A 22,214-nucleotide genomic window follows, 5' to 3' on the forward strand; every position below is an offset into this window, starting at 1 on the left:
ATAGTTTTCTTCCTCTTTCCAGTTAACCACAAAAATCAAGCACAGTTTTACAGAATGCAGGCTATTTGGATGCCTTTGTGTATATTTAGTGTCATAAGCCAAGTGATGTTTCTGTTTGCTTTGGCTGACTGAGGGGGAGTAAAGGGAAAAATGTCTACTTACAAAGAATGACCACATCTTAGCTGTGCTCAGAGAGAACTGTCACATGGTTAGAGGAGCAGGAAATAACTTACAGTTCACTCAAAGCAGGACTAAGCAATTCTGTGGTTTCAGATCTGAGCCTGTAGAGTTGATGAAGCTGTATCTTCCAGTATACAGCTTCCTAACAGAGCAGCTTATGAAGTGGACAGTCTGGTCCTCCCTGGAGAATCAGCAGCGGAGGTGGAGCAGTGCAAGAAGCCTGAGGAATACCATACTCTGGGTTTTGCTTCCCCTTCTCATATCCACCAAAAGCTCTCTCGCCTATAGTAATATTAGCAATGACTTTGGGCAGTGAAGATGAAATAAGTGACAAATGTGTAATGGCCAGGCCTTGGGCTAGAGCACAGTAGGTCCGCAGCAGCAAACAGCTGGCTGGCAGAGACTCCTCTCCTGTGTCTTTCCTAGTGCAGCACACACTGCTGAGTAGAAGAGTACATGCCCTGTCTATCCCAGCACTGGGTATGGGTAGGACTACATGTCTGATGAGACACAGAGTTCATCAGCAAGAACAAAGCAGTGGTGAGACTGTTAAGTAGAGAGAGTAAAGGAGTGGAGGGAAGAACAGTGAGGAGGAAAGTCAGTCCTACCTGGAGATCCTTGTGCAGATTATGGATGCAGGGGCTGAAAGAAGAAAGCAAGATCCTGGAAGCACTTCAGGTGTAAGGGGGAAAGAGGAAGTAAACAGAGGAAACCCTTTTGCTGGGACAGGACAGGAAACTTGCCAAAAAAAAAGAAAAAAGAGAATGTGTGATAAGAGAGGGCAAGGAGACCCTGATGAAAATGGAGACGAGATTTGGAGGACAGAGGTCACTACGCAGGACTTCAAAGCACATCAGCAGGACAGGACTTACAAAAGAAGTAGTGGTTAAATGGATTCCTAAAACATAATTGCCAACTTTACAGTAATTGGCTGCATAAAAATATTAAAGATACTAAAGCATTATTTTCTACATAGAAACTAAAATTCTTTTTAAGTCAATAAATTACTGCTTGTTAGAAAATGCACTAAGGAGATCGTAAAATACCTCTTACTTTTCTTTATCCCTAACACAGAAAAGTATTAATACAACAAATTAATACTAATTTCTTTTCTTATCCACAAATCACATACAGATAGATAAATCTCTAGACTATCACCTTGAGAGGGGAGAAAGCATTTACAATTTACTACTAAAGTCCCATTTTCAAATATTCTTGTTCTCCAACAAGAGACAGCAAGACAAGTATTAGACCTTATTAATTAACCTCAGCAAGTACTGTCTAAGTTTTGGGAAAGCCATCATCAATAACACTTGAAGTAAACACAAAGGGTTTGCAATCTCAGAGGCGAGACTTATCTTTGCATAATTAAAAGTTCAAATAATTAAATACAGTTTTCTTAGCTGTTCAAAAAGGCAAAAGTCACATTTTTTTTAGTTAGGTTGGTGTTTCTCAAACTGCAGGTACACAGGACCTTCACATACAAAATATGCTTATACAGGACCATATCTGCACTCACTAAATACACTAATGCTGCAGTGGCTAATTAACAAAGGAGATAAAGGCAAAATAACGCATTTGTATTGAAGGAAAAGGAGATGAATGCAGGGGAATTCTGAATAACACATAAGATTCTGAAGGGAAAAATGGTGTGTGAAACCATCTCACAGAAACGGAAACACAACCTTGATTAGCAAGCCTTAGGGTGATCTTTAAGCTAGACACACTGGAGAACTGGAAAACATAGTAACACAGTTTCTCAGAAAATGTAAAAAGAAAAAAAGCTGCCTTAAGAGTGAGGATTTAAAGAACAGCCAAATAGTAGAGGGAAAACTGCCTCACCAAGGTGGCGATGCATGTATGAAAGCAAGTGCCTAAGGTGAGCTGCAATCTGCAGATCTGTCAGTATGTCGTGGAGCTTCGCAGCAACAGTTTCCTTGCCAGCAATGATTATCTCCACAGAACATTATGTCTACAGGAACTGAGTAATTCATTTAATGAACTCATTCCAGAACCATATACTCTTAACACAAGCATTCCAATTTGAGATACCTGAAGTGTCATTCTCTGCACAAAGAGGTATCAGCAAAATTGTCTACCTTTAACTCATGGCTATCTGAGAAAACACTACCGAATTTGAAGAATTAATCAAGTGAGCAGCTTTCTAAGAAAGTGTACCCATGATTGTTTGCATTGCATCTTTTTTTTTTCCATTTGGCCCTTCTAGAACACTGCTCCTGTCATGTGATGATCACAGCACACTTCAGGATCTTCAAATTGAACTGCAACTGTCCCTGAATGTAACTGTGCACCTACTGTTCCCATTTTATTGCTTATCCAACCATAAACAACACATCTGGAAGTCACAGAAGTTAGTGTGCCAACATACCCAAGCAAATACCTTGAGAAACTAAACTGTCTTCTACAGTAACCGAGTCATGTCCCAGTATACATGCTGTTTAAAACCTCCCATGAAGATACACTTCTAGTTCCACTAAATCCACTTTGTGTGATTTACTGTTACAAGGAAAACAAACCGTCCAATAAAAAAAAAACAACAACCCTCTGGGCCCAAGTAAGACTTAACGTCAGCTTTTCTTGAGAAAATTGTACCCTAACCTACCATAAGTAACTCTCTCTAGTGCCTATGACACATTTTCGTTACTTCCTGTATTTTATTATCTAGGTATTAGGTCATGAAACCATAAGTCTCCTGCACTATACTAAGTTTTATTTCTGTACTACAAAGATTCCTCAAGAGACAAGCCTACAAAACACGCTCAGTGGAGGACACCATAAATCTTACCACACAGCTTTAATTCAAGAGCCAACTTTCTCAGCAAACCGAGCATTCCACAAACCCCATCTACTCTGCAGACAGTTCTGTCTACAAAAGGTCGATGACAGAATCAGGTCTTTTGTCACGCTGGTTAATGAACTACTGCCAAGTTCCTAGGTGGCACTCACTCATCATATACAAATGACTTCAATGCTTCACTCCACCCATTCCAGCACTAAGCAATTGCTGCCATTGCTGTCACCTGTAGCCACTACTAATGACGGCAGCAGATGAATTCTTAATGCTGGCGCTACTAGAGACACTAACAGTGGAACAATAAGCATCATAAGAAGTCCCAAAGAAAAAATGGGTGAGTTTTTTCAGGGGGTAGTACCAGAACTCCTTCAAAAGAAGAAATTTGAGATCTAAAACTAGAACACTCTCCATTATCATGTTTTTACTCTGAAATTGCATGGTCTAAGATGGATCTTACACATTTTACTTGCTACAAATTTGGCTTATACTACATCTTTGAGAACCCCAGAAGAAATAATCACAGAGAAAAACGTTCTAATGATAACAAATTCAAACCAGTATTTACAAGCAGATAATGCCAAGAAATCACATCAATCTTCCATTAAAGGAAGAACAAAGTAGTCTTTATATTGACATATTTGCATAAAATAGCAAAGTCTTTATCTTCTAACAAGAAACCTTTTCCTTGCATGTTCTCTTAAGCAAGGGGTATCTGGACATCTTGATGGAAATCTTGCATTCAAAACATGACTGCTCATCTGAATCCTACATTAAACCTTTGCCCTCCTCTAAATTTCTTAATATGATTCTTAGTTGTGAAGAATAAGTAAGTTACAATATAACAGCTTGTGACTATAAATTGGTTTCGTACTGTTGTGTATGTACACCATAGGATTCCAGAGCACTTATCAGGAGCATGAGTGGTACGCTCGACCAGCTGATTAACCACAGAGATGCTGAGAGACTTTTGGCACTTGATTACCTCAAAACCAGAGAAAAGATCTACAAAGATGCTCAGAAAAGAATGTAAGAGCACTGAAGACTTAATAGCGTGAGACACTTGTTCCAGGTCTATCTCAATAGATCACCTCCCGTTTAGCAACACATAATGCTTCACAACAGAGATACAAACTGACTGTAAAAGGACTTATCCTGCATGTCAAGATACAAATTTATGTGTCTAGCATATGAGGTACAAGCACGGTCAGGAGAGATGGTACCACTACAGCCACTAAAGCAAAGATAGAAATTCAGCTGATGATCTGAAGTTTTTATCTTAAAGTAAATTGAATAGGAGATTTAGATAACTGACAGGGAGGTTTACTGACAATGTTGGGATTTTAACATCTAAATTTCTGTCTCTTACTCCTGAATCAAATCTCTTTGTGAATTGTTGCTTTGTCTCAAATACATACAGCTATGAGATGCAACAGTGTTCACAAGTGGTCTCAAAACATTTCTCATTCATGGGTAAATAATGTGTTTACAGCATAGTTCACTGCCTTAGCTTAATAGCAAGCTGTGAGGAAAACAAGCACGAGAAACACTTTATGATAAGGATGGTGGTTGAGCCACTTGCTGAAGGGTCTGATAGGACCTGTTACTGTGAAAATCAGTTTTGTAAGCACAGGTTTGGTTCAAAGAAACTGTCAAAACCCAGTGTCATTCCCTCTAGAATGGAAGATTATTGCTGACAAGTTGTTTAGGGAACTGACTAGTGGACACCAGTGAGGCATCTGAAGACATTACATGTCTTTTGTAGAACAGGATAGACCTCAAAAGAAATCCAGGCATAACTCTCAATGCTCTTCTGTTCCACAAGACTCTGTCCGTTACACTTTTGTCTTCTTACTCCAAATTTCATTTAAAAATAAACGCAAAGATGAGAGAATCACCACTGAACTGATAACTCAGTTCTCCTTATCTATATAGGAGATAACTCTTTTTTAAACTGCAATGTGAACTTTCTCTGGATGCACAGACTGCAGCTTAAACTCAAACTGAGAAGTCCCAACACTTCTCAGGAACATAAAGTTGCCCATTATCTGTAGTTGCCCAAACCTGCAGTCCACTTTCAAGTCTTAGTTCATGCTGTTTTCATGCGCACAAGTAATCTTACAAGTCCTCTCCTGATAAAACCTTTAAATCTTATCAATTAAGAACTATAACTGCCATTCAGGTTTTTATTTTGTTTTATCTCAGCTATTACTGTAATTTGTCCTTTGGCTCCGATACACAAACTTATTCTGGTCACATGCACTTTAAAAGCAGCCAAAACAGTTTTCTTAGTTTACTGCTGTGTCACTTCTCTTTTTGCATTCTTCACCAGTTCCTGTTTACCATATCGACCATAGCAAGATCTTAGAAATAACAACATATTCCCAGCCTTACTCACTACACCTTATCCAAGTGTTGAGACCCACTTCTAAGTGGTATAAAGTATCCATACTCCATATGACCTAATTTTAATGCTACTTCTAATGCAATCTAGTACATACTTCTCTTGTTTTCTTTCCTAAGGCTTCTCAAAAAATTAATTCTGCAGAATAAACTAGTTTTTCATCAGTGACATTTCTCAACAATATTAATCATGTAAATTATAGAAGTTACTTCCCTATTACAAATTAATGGGACATCTAGCACTTGTTTTTTCTTACAAAACTCATTCCTCAGAACAAATTTAAAGTAACTGATTTGTAACTAACCAGATTTAAGCAAAAACTTCCAAGTCTGGCATAATCACAAAAATATTTCATTAAAATGCATAAAAGTAATCTCATAGCTCACCTTACTATAACTTTACATAAAATTTTATTTCCACATTATGATAAAAAAATAGTTACTGTAAACTTTCTACAGATAGCAAATTTTACACCTGACCTAGATAACAAATGTCACAAACCTGAATGAAAATTAGTGACTTGCCTAAACAACAATGGAAGTCCTAAAGGGCTACATTACACTGCATACCTGCTGCAAGTAGGTTTGGATGCTGTTACATTTGGATTCATAATACAAATTAACTATAGCTGCAGCTTTGACTATCAGTGAGTGGCTTGATTTTAGAAGCCTGATCTGTCATGGGCAAAGGTATTTTAATTACTTATAGATTCAGATAAACATTTTACAGCTCAGCAAGTTGGGGGGGGCAGAGAGTAAAAAGGCAAAAAAAAAAAATCAATTACCCTCTGTATGTACACTGGTCTACTAGTCAATGAGATTCCCAAAGTATCAGTCATAGTCTGGAAAATGGTATCAACCTCAGCAAGACACAGAGTAATGGCTCTTCACCACTTCACCCACTCCCAGGTAATTTCTGTATTTATCAGTCATCATTACCTAAGACGCCATTGAAACTATGTCAGTTTTGGAGTTCATCCATTCTAAGTGCTCAATCAAAATTATACTACTTGATAAATTCCTTTGCTTTTCTATAGAACAAAAATCAGGTAGCTGAATCCTTAACGTTATTTCAAAGTAGCTGCCTTGTTATCAGTCAGAAACAGAGTCAAAAGAAAGACTGAAATAAATCAGGTCCAGAGCGCCACTTTCTTAACCAAGCCCTTCAGGCCTGAGAGCAGCACTATGCCCTCCATAAGAGCTCTATAAATTATTACTATAAAGAGCATCTAGGATCACAGTTTAGTGTCTCAACTGTTTGTCTGGTGTCATTACAGCAGTGATCTAAACATGAGGTCTAGTCAAACAAAACCTAAAATTATGTTGATGGGGCAGATGCACATCCCATCCAGCAGCCTCTCCATGCCCCACAGTGACAGAAACACCACCTGTGGCAGCCAGGCAGCCCAGACATTTCAGCTGATGTGAAAGCAAGCATGTAGCATCCTACAAAACTTGCAAAATCTTCCTTCCTTAAAAAGCAGCATTTACAGTCTGAAGCTTAACTAATGAGTAATTCAAACACGGATATTAAGAGATCAAATATCCTGTACATTACGGCAAAAAGATATTTATCAGCATAGCATGTTACCCTTGAGTCAGGCTAGAGGGTCAAGAATACCAAGCTGGGTTTTGACAGACACTGTGGATTCAACTTAGACAGCTGAGGCTGTTACCATCTCCAGGTGCTCATCCCACTTCTCTGACAGACACTGCCCTCCAAGGGACAGAGATATTCAATCTGTTCATGAATTTCTCTCTGAATTTCTGTCTCATGCCACACAGGAAGCCAAAAAGCCTGCTAAACATTTCTAGAGCTTCAATGCTCAAGTCCTCACGATTGAGCCTATGCTTAACTTAGAGAGCACATAGGGCTGGGGAAAAGAACAGACCACTGTTAGAAGAACCTCACTGGAAAGTCATCCAACATTCAGAGTAAATCATAAGAATGTGTAGTTTCAAGCAAGCCACATCTAGAAAGCTGCAACCTGTCACAAATCACACAACTACCAGATCGCGTGAAGCTATTTACCTCCAGTCTGCTTTCAACACAGTGTTCGTGCAGAAAAGTTGAGAACTTGAGTAGGTGAGTGTTATAGCTCAGTATAACAAAAATTCAAAGTGTGTTCACTTGATGTGGAAATCCAAGTTGTAGAAAAACAAACTGGAAATCAATTTACACATACAAATTCATGCACTATTTTTTATATTTAGAGAAAAATTGGCACTTTTTTTCTTTTTTAGCAAAAAGCTGAGGATATAAAATGTGTGCCAGTTCAATCAACTGAAGGTGGGTTTTAGGAATCTATACTTTTCAAAACATATGCTTTACAGTCGCACCTTCTGACATATTTAACTTACAGCATCTTATTTAACCCACCCCAATGTAAATATTCTCTACTTCCTGTTCAGTTACTGCATCTTACACTTTCCTTGCAACAGTCAGTTTGATCAACAATACCATTTCAAAGTCCAAAGAGTTATGTAGAATCACTATGACTACACAGATATCCTGTTTTAAGTCACAGTTTTAAGTTCATGAAACACTCTTCATGGCTTTACAGCAAGTGCCTAACAGTATTTTAGGTACTGGACACAGAACATCAGAAGACATAATTTTCAATGGATTCCAAAAAGCAGCATTTTTTTCAAAAATATTATTTTTTTAAAAGCCGAATCTTTTCTAATTTAAGTGGTTAACTTTTGAAGCCTTCAAGTACTTCTTTAATACAGATATATACAGCTTTGGCACAGTTTTATATCAACATGCAAGAAGGTATTCTGAATACAAACTTACTGATACAGAAACAAGAAAAAAATGCAGTATTTGAGTCGCATCTGAATACACGAACCTGTTGTTTAGGCTAAGAAAAGTACAGACTAAACCCAAGGCAGGCCTAGCTCTGATACGAGCCTTCCTACAACTTCGTCAACACTGCTTTGTTGTACCGCTGGTGCACCTGGGGCCCGTCCCAGCCTCGTCGAGCAATGGGACTTATGGGAACCCCGAGGCCCGCGGCTGCTCCCTCGCCAGTTCCCCCCGGCAGCGCCCGGCTCGGCTGCAGGGCGCGGGGAGCTCCATGTCCGAGGGACAGCGAGGCGCGGAAGGACGGTGCCCGCAGCGGCATCCGAGGCGGTCCCGGAGCCGCCCGGCCGGGGCGAGGCCGGGCCCGGCGCTCAGGGCCGGCCGAGGGGCCGCCGCCGCCCATCGCCCCCCACCCCGCGCGGGCCGGGCGGGCAGCGGGGCCTGGGACGGGGCAGCGGAGCGGGACGAAACTTCCGCAGCCCCAACTTCCCGGCGCCCGGCCGGGCTGTCCTCACACGCCCCCGCCCGCCCCGGGCCCCGGCCCGCCGCGCCCGGCTGGGTACGGCCCGGCGCGCCCCCCGCCCCTCGGGCCGGGACTCACCACGCATTTCTTGCCGAGGAAGCCGAAGAGGCTCTCGTTCTCCTGCGGGGTGAGCAGCAGCGAGCCCACGTTGGTGACCCGCCGCGGGGGCTGCTGCTGCGGGGCGCCGCTCATGGCCGGGGCCGGCCCGGCGCTGCCCTCGCCACCCTGCGACCGATGGCGCCCGCGGTCCCTTCCTCCTCCTCCTCCGCCGCCGCCGCCGCCGCCGCGGCCTCACAGCAGCCGCATCGCGGAGCCTCCCTCGCGGAGTCGGGGAAGGAGGGAGGCGGAGAGGGGCGGCGGGGCCTCGGCCGGCTGCCGGCCTGCGGGGAGGGCGCCGGGAAGAGTGTTCCGGGGAGCCGGGAGCGGTGCAGCCGCGCCAGAGCCGCTCCGCGCCGAGCCCGATCCCGATCGCTCCCGCCCCTAAACTTCCAACTCCGGCCCGGCCCCGGCGGCCGCGCGATCCAACATGGCAGCGGGGGCGGGCGAGACCACAGCGCGCCGCAGCCGGGGGGGGAGCGCGGCGAGCGCGCGACTGCCGCGACCATGCGCCGCGCGGGGGAAGAGAGGGGCGTCGCTTTCAGTTCCCGCCCCCGCGGTACCTGCCGGGCCGGGATAGGGACAGGGCGGGGAGGAGGGACAAGGGGAGGGGGAGGATGAAGAAGAAGTTGACGAAGAGGAGGAGGAAGAAGAGGAGCGGTCCCCGCCCCGTGTCCCGGGTGGGACCCGCCGGGATGCTGGAGCTGTGCCGGGGGCCGTGGGAGCGGCCGGGGCACCCTGAGGGGCAGCGCGGCCCGGACGCCGCCGCGGGCGGGGGGCGTGGGGAGCCCGGGCCCGTGCGGGGATCACCCGGAGCGCGAAGGGTCCCGGCAGGGGTTAAATGTCCTCTGAGCGTGGGGGTCCGGGCCTCCCGCGGGTGCGGGAATCGGCGTGTGCTGGAAGCCTTTCCATTGTCAGTGGAACCCCACATAATTTGTAACTAAAAAAATCTTTCCTCCTCTTGCAGCGGAAAGGAAGCTGTTTCCCCGTGATTGGCGGCGCGATTGCCCAGCCGGGGGTGTCACCCGCCCCCCGCCTCACGCTGCCTGCCACAGTCTGAGGTGAAACACCTCAAAATAGGGGTAGGCACTTCAGGCTCTCCGGGAGTCAGCTACTGAGGACAAATCAGGTACACAATCAGCAGCCTTTGTCAGACGGATTTCCCCCTGCTTTGCTTCACAGCAAGTAGCTGCGATGGAGATTGAAGACCTTTCAAAGCCCAAAGATCCAGAGCACAGCTGTCTTATGCCCAATGTGGCTTTCAGCTGCACAAAAGGAATGTTCACAGAAGGTGAAAACCAGATACCAGAGTGATCACCATGCTAGTTTTCTGTGGTTTTAGGTGAATGTGTTGGCTTCTCATCCTCTGGTAAATTAATTGTCCATCTGGCAGGTGCTAAAGCAATCCCCCCATTGCAATTTACTTTGTACTGTAGGAAAGAACTGAAGAAGCACAGGAGGAAAACCTGGGGACCCAAGTCTTTATACAAAGCTGTCCTGGCTTCTCTTCATATCTTCCAAAAGATCCGGCTGGAACAGATGGCAGCCCCTTCTGCTCTACTTATAGGCCCTTTTGCCTGTACTTAAGTGCCTGTAACTGTGTCCAAAAAGTGTAAGGAAGGGAAAATATGGCAGAAAATCCTGATATTGCAGCATTAAAATAATTTGAAATGCATGCATATACATGTACCTCCTCAGTTCGGAGGTGTCACAGAAGGGAGTTGGGTGTTATTGTAAAGCAAAAATAATAGGAACCAATGCTTCCAAAGTACTTCTCAGCAATTCTAAATTCTTCAGTTTTACACACGTCTTTGTATAAGTATTCCATATTTTAGTGGAATGGGAAATATTTTAGCTATAGAATATTGGCTGCATTTTGTTCATTGCAAATGTACATAATGAGATAAAACAGATGGAAGTACTTTACAAGATACTTGATATTTTGTGGGATTTTGGGGAGGGTTGTTTGGTTTTGGTTTGGGTTTTTGGCCGGTTTTTTTTGGAGTGGGTGTGTGTGCATGTTTTGTTTCATAAAACAAACAATTATTGTATAGCCAAAGCCATTTTGAGGAAATTTACACACCTCCCTTGTATGGTCACAGTGTAAATATCTAAAAATATAGTATACTTTTGATGGATACCTGCTGGTACTGTCTTCACCTTCTAAGCACTTGTGTTTCTTAATTATTCTTTTTTCTCATTTCTGTTAGCTTTTGCTGTTCTTGTACAGATCTTGCCATTCAAACAGAGTTCTGGGTGTTACGGGTGATACATTTTGCTTCATACTGTTCTTTTCAGACCAGCTGGCTGGTAGCTGTTCCTAAGGGCCTTGTAACCAGGCTCTTTTGTTAGGATTTTATTTGCTTTTTAATAGGGGTATGCAGGAAAGGGAAGGAAAAAGGTCTATTTTCAGACCCTGTGTTTCATTAAATATGCAAAAGCTGTTTCTGTTTTTATATCATGGCTAAGCATCGAGTCCTGAAGGGAAGTGGAAATATCCATATCTGGTGGTACATCCAAGGGATCCACTGAAAAATAGATTTTTCTCTTTGATATTTCTGTTTACAGCAATATCACTGAAGAGCTGCTATTTCTGCATAAAACTTAAAATTTAAGCAAAGTTCTCTCAAAGAAAGCCACCAGGTAGAACTACCTATCTGTATTTTGAAGAAATCACAGTTGTTTATTCGAGACTGTCCTCTGAATTTCTCACTGTAATCTTTAGGGTTCAAGCTGTGTTACCCATTGCTGATGTCTGTGAGCTTCATGGGAAGATGCTCTTTCATATTTTTCCATTTCAGGATACCAGCTCATAGCACCAAGGTACTGAAATACATTGGAAATTGCATAATGTGTATCAATATAAGCAACTGTCATGACTTTAAAGATCTGTATTATAAATACCTATTTAATAAACAGATTTTATTATCCTTGTCAGACTTACCTTTGACAGAAAATTGAATTTTGTCTTAAAATGTGAATCTCTACAGCAATTGAGTTTCACAGTTTAAATATTCACACAATTTCAGAACTAACATTCTACAATCAAAAATGAAGTAAAAAGGTGAGGAAAACTTTCTACTTAATTTTTCTAATGCTGTGAATCATACATTAAAGGTTTTATTAAAGACTGAACTATATAAAGGAAAGAAAAAGTTAGTTCTCCAAGGATTATTTTTTTTAATAGTGTTTCCCAAATCTTGATCCTGTCCCAGTCCTGAATTAGGTCACAATTTAGTTTTCTTATTTTCGATAAGATGAAGAGAAAGTTGATTACACCAAAAAACAAGCAGGTGTAATGGAGAATGCATCTCTCCACAGGAAAAAAAATTTCCACTGTCTCTTCCATCTCGTGTTATTCTCAGTGACAAGTAGAACTGTCTGGGACAAGTGCAGACCTCGCTGTAGTGACCACATCAGCATGGCTGGGGGAGATCAGGAGTGGGAGCTGTGATTACTGTCACCACATGGGAGGGACATGTCAACAGGGCAGCCCGGGAGTGAACAAAACGGAGGAAGATCTTCTTTCCCTCAATACCCTTCTTGGTTGGGCCTGAAGAAAACATCAGCCCACTCACTGCATAACCGCTTGGTAATTGAAAAAGACGAACCGTCTTTGTGGTTGGAAGTGGGTTTGGAGCTATGAAGACACAAGTTCTCTTTTTTTGAGTAAACCACATTGTTTTTCTCTACAGGGAGCTCACCGAAGAGGACTGAGTTTGCATTGTTACTGGATCGACGTCAAATAACGTATTAGTTATTTTACTGATAAAAGGCTCATTCACTTCTTCTCTCTGTGTACTGAACCTCTAAAAGTTTAGGAATCCTAGCTCGCTCTGGAGGTAACTGAATCATCTATTAAGTTACAGCTCATTTCAGATTCAGTCACTGCATTTCCTTTCTCAGAGATTTTACATTATCTGTTTCAGACGAGTAATAGTCTGGAAGAAAGAGGATCTGAAGCCTATAGTGGTTTTTTTCCTCTCTATATTGAGTTTGTATGCTGTAGATTTCAATTACAGAAGGACATGAATTAGCAACAAAAGTTGGAAAAAATGACAAGTTTTAATTTAATTGGTCAGTAAGGCCTCTGCTGATTCCATATGGATGTGGAAGTGTAGTGTCAGTAGGAAGAATCCTCTCCTTTGGTGGGCAGGCAGTGCAGCAGAGCTGTGAGAGTGAGCGGGCTAGAGCCTGAGAACCAATGCCGTGGGACAATAAGTTCTTTCATTTCTTGCACGAATGCTGTCTTGGGTGCCAGCTAGAACTTTTTCTTTCCCTGTAGTGCCCATTATACATATCATTTTGTTTGCCGTATCTTTTCTAGCCCTCATTTTTTACATCAGATTGTTTACTTCAAGAAAAGTAATTTGTGCCCTTCCATTTTGCTCATCGAAGGATAATATTGATTTTGCTTTGGATGTACAATCCTACTTTCAAGTTATGGGAAAATCTAGCTTTTTCAAGAGCTCCTCAGCAGTTCCTTTGAGGTCTGAAGAATAAGACTACATCACTCTCCTTTTAAAGACTGTGGGGAAGACGGACCAAGCAACATAGTGGGATTTGAGATCTCTCTCATTTATTGATAGTTGCCTACAGCAACTGTGGAACAGTTCTGTAGCTGCTCTGCAAATTAGAGGAAAACATTTTTCTTTCCCCAGCCCAACTGGCATCTAACCTTGCATCAGAGTTTGTCTTCAAAATTGTATGGTGCAGGTTTTGTTGAAACACATTTTATTCTTTGCTTGGTTTATACCTCAGCAGATGTATGACTTCTTCAGTTTTACACTCAACAGTAGCCATGAGTGGAGTAAATAATTTAATCTTGATTTATTCACCGGTATTAAAAGGAAGAGTTATTCCTTCCTGTAAGTTTCCTGACAGGTTTTGAATTCAATGTAGTGAAATTCCCCCTTCAGGCATTAGTCAGCCACCATGGAGCTCAAGAATCTCACTAGTAAAAAAAAGCAAAAGAAAAACATGTTCTTTCCTTACTGCGATCTGCAGATCTGTTGTTAGAGCACATTTCCTTAACAACAGAAATCTTGCTCTGGCTTTGAAACGTCAGTTCTTGTTTGCAGCGTGACTGACCCCCCACCCTGCTCAGCATGGTTCTGACCAGGAAGCCTCGTCATTACTGAGTGGAGGAGAGCACAGGCAAGTGCATTCAAAATCCACCCTTTTTGCTGTAAGTGCTAAGCACAAAGTACGTACTTGCCCTCTAAAATCTGGCTTGAGGTTGATAGTTTACTCCCAATAGGTCAAATATGTGATGCAACTCAGCAACAACTGCCATTTGGATCCTGACGGATGACTTAATAACTGTAATGTAGTTTTTATTTCTTTTTTATTTTCTTTTTTTTCTTTTAATTCTCTATCTGGCATATAACCACCCTAAGTAATAGGCATGAACCACACCTTGGGTGTGCTGGAGCTCACACTACCAGATCCTTACTGCAGCCACATGGTGTGTCAGGGCTGGCCCTGTCCTGCCAGTCCTGCTCTGCTGCTCCTGCTGTCCTACAGGAGGTCAAAGGCTAAGATCCATGCCATCAAAGGTCAGACTTGGGTCTAGACCTGAGGCTTCTCTGTTGCATCAGATTGTCTCTGGTACTTTAATTGTCTTGCTTCTGTGTGGATTTTGCCAGTTGATGGAAATATTGAGGGGGGGGGGAAAGAGAGTAGTCTTTATGCATCAGTGTTCTTGCAGGTGTATGGCTCCACCTCATAAAGTAAGACTGAGAACATGCATATCTTGATCAGCCTGATTTTTATGTTCAGGGAGTTCACTTATATCCGCTCCAGGCCAACTAGAGCCGCTGGTGCAGTGAAGTATATTGTTTTTATAGTTAAAAGAGAATATGCTTAACAAATCTAAAAGCTTAACAAATATATGCTGTAGGATTTTAACATATAACATATATGTTATATATATATATATTTTAACATATAACTAAATGAAATTGAACAGGCTGCAAACTGGTTTGAGAAGATGGATGAAAACTATCAATTTTTTTTTCCATAACTATTATGTGCAGTCAATGTCTGTTGCTTAATGCTTATGATCCATCAATAAGAAAATCTCCAGTCAGTCCACTTGTTTCACCTCGGAGAGAATTATCTAAAAGTACATCTTTGTTTCTGATTGCATTCTACTAAGTAAAGACACTGAAATTTCCTTAGGACCTTAGGAATATCTGGAATTTAGCACAGACAACCAAGTTATTTTAATTGGTACATTCCTGGCTATCCTATTATTACTTTCAATTAAGGACTCTTCCCATGGTATGTTAGGATGGCACATACAAATTATGTCAGTGCTTTATGTGGATATCTACTTTGCTCATGCTCATCAGCTCAACCTGAAGAAGTTGCCCAGTAAGAACTAACCTAGCTGATTTTTTCTTTTTATAACTAAAATACTGCTGTGTGTGTAGCACAGCAGTGCCTGAAGCTCTGTTCAGATTTAGTGCCCAACTGCCTTTTAACACATGAGAACGCAGTGGCTAATCTGGAGAGAGGAAATGTTAAACTCAGAAAACACCCACAGCAGTTCATCTCATAAAACTAACCATCCTTTAATAAATATTGATTCTGTGTGCTACAGCCTGAAGTAGTGAAATTTAGTTCAGTTTCTTTAATCAATTTACTTTCTGTATTTCTTTGTGATAAATACATTTGGGAAGATGTGTAACTTTTTTTTTGTCGATGTCATGGTTCTTCAAGCCTGTCATTCCATGCATTAAAATTACATATAATTATATTTATACATATTATATATATATATATATATATATATATCACAGCTTCAGACCTACCATTTTTTTTGTGGATTTTAAGAGGGCCAGATCTGGTTTTATTTGAAATGTGGACTTGGTTTTGCAGAGTTTGCAACAGTGTAACATGTAATGCTGACTTGTTTGCTCCAGTTAGGTTTCTTGACCTTGAATTTTCTCATATCAAAAGATGAAACCAAGCATTTTGATTTAAAATGCTCTCAGAGTAATTACAGTAGGACAAGTTGCTGTTCAATTACTAGAAACCTGCAGCACAGCTAATAAGGCTTTCTGAGCTTTACTTGCTACTGCTATAGCTGCTCTTTCACAGAGGTCATGGCGGGGAGCCAGAGGAGGTTGGTAGACAGCTAGGCAACCAGAAAAGAACAAGTTTGTCAGCATGTACAGCTGATTACCATGAGAATAATTTTCCATAAGCATTGCCTGCAGTGTTTGCTTAAGGGGGGGGAGTAATTTTTCACTGTAAACTTCCTAAAAGCTAAGCCATTTTTAACTGTGGTAGAAAGTAATTTGTTCAATTCAAATGGAATAAGGCTCAGTAAGATATTTATATATTATTTTAACTCTGCCTACACGCATAGAATGAGGTATAATATTTCAGCATATACAGGCAATATAGAATTATTCCCATGATGATACATGACAATTATTTTTGGTAGGTATTTTTATTTCTACTAGTTACAATGATCGATTCAGAACAAGAAAACATGAGAAACATTTAGTGGCAGAAGAGACAGCCTTTGGTTATTGTGTTCTTCTGCTTGTGAATGTCATCTAGACTGCCATCAGGAAACAAATTAACTTGCTTTTCTAGGTTGCTCATGGTTATAACTGTAGCATAACTCTGTGGGAATATGGATGGTCTTGTAAGTTTTGTGATGCTCTGTAACCCAAATCTCTCTTCAAGTATAGTTCCAATTGCCAAAGCAGGTTTATGCATGTTCAAGTGCTGCACTGTATCTATGCTTCTTTCTCTGGCTCTCTCTGTGTGCAAGCTCGAGGCTGAAAGGAGAATATTGCATGGGCTGTGTGATACAGAGGCTTCCTTCACACTGAAATAACCTTGTGTTTGGTGATTGCCTGAGGACTGGTGTAAAGCAGATGGACTGAAATAAATGCATGAACTCTAAACATTCAAAAGAGAAGACAAAATTCATATTTACAAAGGGGGTTTTTTGATAAAATAATAATTCTTACAATTGTTCTTGAATATACTGAACGTTTGCCAAAGTCCATGTGTGGTTTATTTCAAACTCAATGCTATCCATAACCTGCAGTCTGCTTAATTTTGCAATATGAGCTGTCTTTATCCATTATTTATTGTGTTCAAATATGAAGAGGATCAGAATATCAGACAGAAAGAGCACAGTGGCTTTGAGGATGAGCCATAGGAATGAGAAGAAATTAAGTAGTAAAAAGAACTGTGCTTAAGTCTCTGGGTTGAGAATGATTGAGGGGGAGACCCAAGAGTGGTTGGAAGCTGCCCTGGCAATGGGGCCTTGGAAAGGTAAATGCAAGACCCAGTGGCTTCTGGGGGAGAGATTCCCACTAAAGCCAGGGAGGTATTAGTGCCATAGTGCAAAGCCTTAAGGCACCTACCAGAAATAATGTGTATGATTCTCTCTGCCCATGTTCTATAAGATGAGTTTTGCTTGGAACAGGTTCAGAGGAAAGATAACGTGTCTGGGAGAACAGGAAAGGGGAGGTGATTTATCATGGCAAAACAGAATGACAGAATATTTAAGAAAATATTAAACTGTGTAAATACAGTATATTTACTGATCACTGAACAGATACAATTTCTGTTGACTGGACATAATTTCTGTGCATACATGGAATTTCTTAACAGTTAGCAGTGACTGCATCCTCAGTTATCAGGTGATGAGGGACTTCATGATGAGCACATCAGGGAGAAAATTTATTTTTTTAAAGGAAAGGATGATGTTGGTTCAAGAAAAATGTTTAGAAATTAATAATGGATACATTTATACAGAAATTTACAGACTCCTAATTATGAGGATAGTCTGTAACATGTCTCCAGCAGGATTAAGTGGGGACAAAAAAATTACACTGTTTTAAAGCTGGAGCTCAAGACATTTATCAAAGTGATTCTGTAAAGTGTTGCTTTTAACACCAAAGGACAGGACTAAATGATTCAGAAAACTCTCTTTAGTTTTTCTGTTTGTCTTTGCCTTTTAGATATCTTACCATCTAAAAAGTCTAATAAACCCAGTCATTGGTATGGAAGGAATTCAGAATCCTTCTGTCTGAAGCTGTGTGAAACTAATAAAGGATTTGGGGTCTGTTGAAGCACAGTAGCTTCTAAACAAGTCGTTCAAATTTTAATTTAAATCTCTGTTTAGTCTACAGCAGTGAAATTGCTCTGAATAGAAAATACATGATAAAATATGTGTAACGGGTCTTGTCAAAAAGCTTTTTCATTCTATTTAGCATTTTCCAATAATAGACAATCTACACTGCATTTAACAAAAAGTACTGAAACTGCTGAAGCCAGAACTGATTGTTCGTTGATTTAAAACAAAGAAAAGTTTGTAACCTCTCTTTGCAGTGTACTGCTCACTCTCCATATCTAGAATTCAGTGGTTAAATAAAGTCTCTCTGGGAGGAATTTTCCATTGTGAGTCATAAACGTTGGATTGACAACCTTTATAGAAATTTAAATGCAATCCTATTAAACAATACACTTCTATAAATGCTGAGGGATAAATTTCTTTCACTGAGTGTGGGGGCATTAAGCTGCAGTATCTCAGAATGGCTTGTAGAGAGTTTGTGTAGCTATGAAAAGCAGTAAGGTTTGGAACTGCCTGGCTAGAGCACCTCTAGCATCCCATCAGGAGGACAGAATATCTAACGGTACAGGACCCATCAGCCAGCAGCAATTATCTAAATGACATTTGCCCACAGGAATAAAGCAATGGCCGCAAAAATAAAAAATTATTGGGTTTTCTTTCAATATCCCATTAGAGCTGAATATTGTCCTTGCAAATATCACTTGAAACAAGTATGTCAATAAAATGCAAATAGCTATCACAATACTTCCTGGCCTGTATTTTGAATGTATAAAATTTAGAAAAGTAATGTCCTCTAAACTTATTTTGTGGTTTCACCAACATTTGCTCTATCTCCCACAACTATCAGTTTGGCTTCATTTTGATCTCGCAGTCATGCAACTGCTTCATTTGGTCGTAGGTTTTGCCCCTATGACCTCTGGGTAACCTGTAAGTGAAAAATGTAAATGTGTAAAAAATGCTTAAAAATTTTAAACACCACTCTTGTCAATATTAAAAATAATTGGCAAATGTGATGCCAATCAACCCTCTCAGGATGCTGAGCATACACACCAAGGAGAAAACTAGAGAGATCACAGGTGATGTTGTAATGATGCAAAGGAAGAATGCTGAAAAGAGGGCATACGAAAATGTTGAACAGCTTTCTGGAACGACAGAGAGGACATCACCAGCAGGTGTTGTGGGAGTGTAATATTCCTGTTCTGATTGAATCTGAGCACTCAGAAATGCCAGTGCGTGGTCACACTTCTGTGAAGCTGCCCCTGATATCTGGGCTGGGCCCTCAGTGAAATTTTTGGACACAGATGCTCCTTGGTAGTGGCAATTCTCAGAGCAGTTCTCAAAACCTACACAGTTACATGAGCATAAGAACCACCACTCCCAACATAATCCCTTCTGCTGATCAGGTCAGGCACATGGTGCCATGCAAGTAAATTCTTGTTTTCACCCCTCTGCTGTCACAAGCTCTATATCACTTAAGATCTGGCACTGGTATTAGCTTCCTGGGGAAGAGCATCTCAAGGTGATTGCAAGCTACACGTGTGGACACAAATCATGTACACCTTGGCACTGTGCTTATCAGGAGAGAGGACTGCCAAAAGAGAACTGCTGCTGTTCAAGAGTACTACTATCAACATTTTCTGTCTTGTAGCAATAATTTTTATCACCATCTCCAGTTCTACGTGTCATTTCTTGTTTGTTAATTTAAAGCAAATTGTTGTTTACTGCTAGTGGTCAGCTGCTCTAACTTTCCCTTCTCTCTCAAAAGCAGGTACTAATAAAAGATCAAAGCTTTGCTTTGCTGTACTTGTTTTTCTCTTGATGAAACTGAATAGCTAAAGTTATGCCAAAAGTTTGAACAAGTAAATTAACAAAATCTAGAAAACAATCTACACAAGTGAGTTGTGTTTCAACACTATCAGAGATTTAAAGTATTTGGAAAAAAACCTGCCCATTAACCAATGCAGTCCATAAATTTAATCAGCCACAATATACTTTCCAAGATTAGCAGAATTTTCCCACAAGGGGTAACCCATCTCCCCCAGCAAAACAGACACTTCACGAGTCTGTACCACATCACTATGCCATGTCTCATGACAGCCCACAATCCAGAAACAGCAGAGTTATTTACAGTTGGTTTCATTAAAATTCCCATGCATTGCAGAGGTGGAACCATTCGTGCATGTGTATGTATGTATGTTCAATGCAGAAAGAACTGTGCCTGGCAGAATATACCTCCTAAGGAGTCTTTCTGCTGTGCCTTTTGCAATCAGATGTGTCTATCTCGCATTGGCCTTATTAGCCACCAGCGTGCTTGTACGAAATATGGATACAGCCTTTCCCAAATCTTCGTTTGCGAAGCCCAGCCATGATGATGTATGTATGTATTATGTGTATATATGTATGTATTATTTGTACAAATATCGTAACTGATTTTTCTCACCCTGCACTTCTATTCCAACAAGGATGCATCCTGGCCACTTGAGTAAAGAAGAATTCTCACCAGAAAAGGGGCATTTACCTTCAACAATCTTGTAGAGCATCATTTGTCTTTGGTCTTTCCAATGCATATTATACTGGAACTTTTACACCAGCTAAAGCTATAACTGAACATTTAATGTGGCTTTACTGTCTGGATGAGATTTTATCACCCAGGGCCTGAGGGCAGGCAGGATTTCCAAGAAGCGTTTTATTGGAAGGTTTTGAATAGCTCTGCTTCTTCACATGGATTTTTTTAAGTTGCTGCTGGTCATGCAAGACAATTTGAATCCAAAGTCATGTGGAAAACCTCCCACTCTCAAAGTGCTGAGGTATTTGCAGGTTTTGTAAGTGGTTGGCCTATAGATTTAAACCTCCTCCTATGGTAAACATTTACAATGAATCAAAGAGATCTGTAGTGGGTGCAAGTTTAGTTCAACAGATGTACGAGAATTTAAATGCACTGCAGACCTGACTAGTTCTCCAATTCTCTCTCTGCAGTGAGGTAGATGAAATTGTTACTAAGGAAAGACATAGGAATAATCCTATACCCCGAAACAATCATAGCTCAGTCCTCAACTCTTGTGTATTGCCTTTTCCAGCCACTGCCTGTTTCAAGAGTTAAATCCTAAACTATAATATGAAATACATTTTTGATATATTAGCAAAAAGACTTCTGCACATCTTGAACTTAATGGCAGACAGTGATAGAGACTTGATAATAAGTATTAGGATTTTTTAAATGTATGATTATTGAATGAAGAAATTTCAAATTTTTCTGCTTTGGTTTTATCTTGTGTTATTATTGGAATGTTAAATAAATCTTTTTTGATTGATAAATCTTGATGACAATAAATCTGGATAAATAAATTTATTTCCAGTGTTTCTAATGATCTCTCACTTTGTCCCATCAAAAATACTGAAAAAGAGAAACTATATTAAGGTGATGCCCATTCTAGCATGGGCACATCAAGAAAGTGCAGAGAATATGACAAATAACATGAGAATCAATATACCAACTGATGGTGACCACACTTTCTGCAATTATAAACCTGTTTCTGGGTTCTCTCAGTTCAATTTGATGAGGTAAAGTTTAACATTCAGAGGATTTTCCACTGAAATTATGCCTTTTTCTTTGTTCTGTGAGGATGGGCTGCAAATGGCAGGAGCAGAGATCTGTGATTCCAGCTGCATCACATTTGCCATCAGGCCTGGGACAATGTAGGAGAAGGTTCTACTCTTAGTAGATATTTTCAACCCAAGAAGCACAGTAGGAGATGAAAAGGTGGGTGGAGTGGCTGGCATTTAGATGAGCCAGACTGCTTCTAACATCAAGAGAGTTTCAGTTCAATAATTGGCCAAAGGGTCAACCAGATTCTTGCCTTGCCTGAGGCAGTATTTCCATGAGGGTTTTGGCCTGTACAAATGCTTCCTATGAAGCCAGGGAACCTAGGCAAACCCCTTAATTTTCAAAGGGCTTTGCGATGTGCTGGGAATTATCCTTTCCTTAAACATTGGACATAAAACCTTTAGACAGTTTATCTTCCCAAATTATGTCTGTACTGTGTCTCTGTAATTTTTCATTGTCCTAATATATGTTCTCAGTTTATTGTACAAGGTTCTGATAAACTCTCCTTATCAGTCAAATAACTGAGCTGGTTTGCAATGTGCACTTTTAATCTGTTCTGCTTAATTTCTAGAAATGCACAGGTAGGTAATTATGGTCTTGCTAAAAAGTTTTTATGGAAGCATTTTCTTATGATTTGCCTTCACAAATATATATATATACACATATATACGCATACACATT

At 40.8% G+C, this 22,214-nt stretch overlaps 1 protein-coding gene and 1 long non-coding RNA gene across 5 annotated transcripts in view; both read right to left on the bottom strand.

Moving 5' to 3' along the window:
- WASL (WASP like actin nucleation promoting factor) overlaps positions 1-8,938 on the bottom strand; it is a 58,159-nt gene extending 49,221 nt beyond the window's left edge. For all 4 annotated transcript variants that reach the window (XM_064656150.1, XM_064656151.1, XM_064656149.1 and 1 more), the window contains exon 1: positions 8,803-8,938. In XM_064656150.1, coding sequence (XP_064512220.1) covers positions 8,803-8,916 — 114 coding nt within the window. In that variant the 5' untranslated portion in view covers positions 8,917-8,938. The remainder of the gene's footprint in view (positions 1-8,802) is intronic.
- LOC135414873 (uncharacterized) overlaps positions 1-22,214 on the bottom strand; it is a 377,990-nt gene that overhangs the window by 92,453 nt on the left and 263,323 nt on the right. The window lies entirely within an intron of this gene.

Source organism: Pseudopipra pipra, chromosome 5 (genome assembly GCF_036250125.1).
Source record: "Pseudopipra pipra isolate bDixPip1 chromosome 5, bDixPip1.hap1, whole genome shotgun sequence".
Lineage (NCBI taxonomy): Eukaryota > Metazoa > Chordata > Aves > Passeriformes > Pipridae > Pseudopipra > Pseudopipra pipra.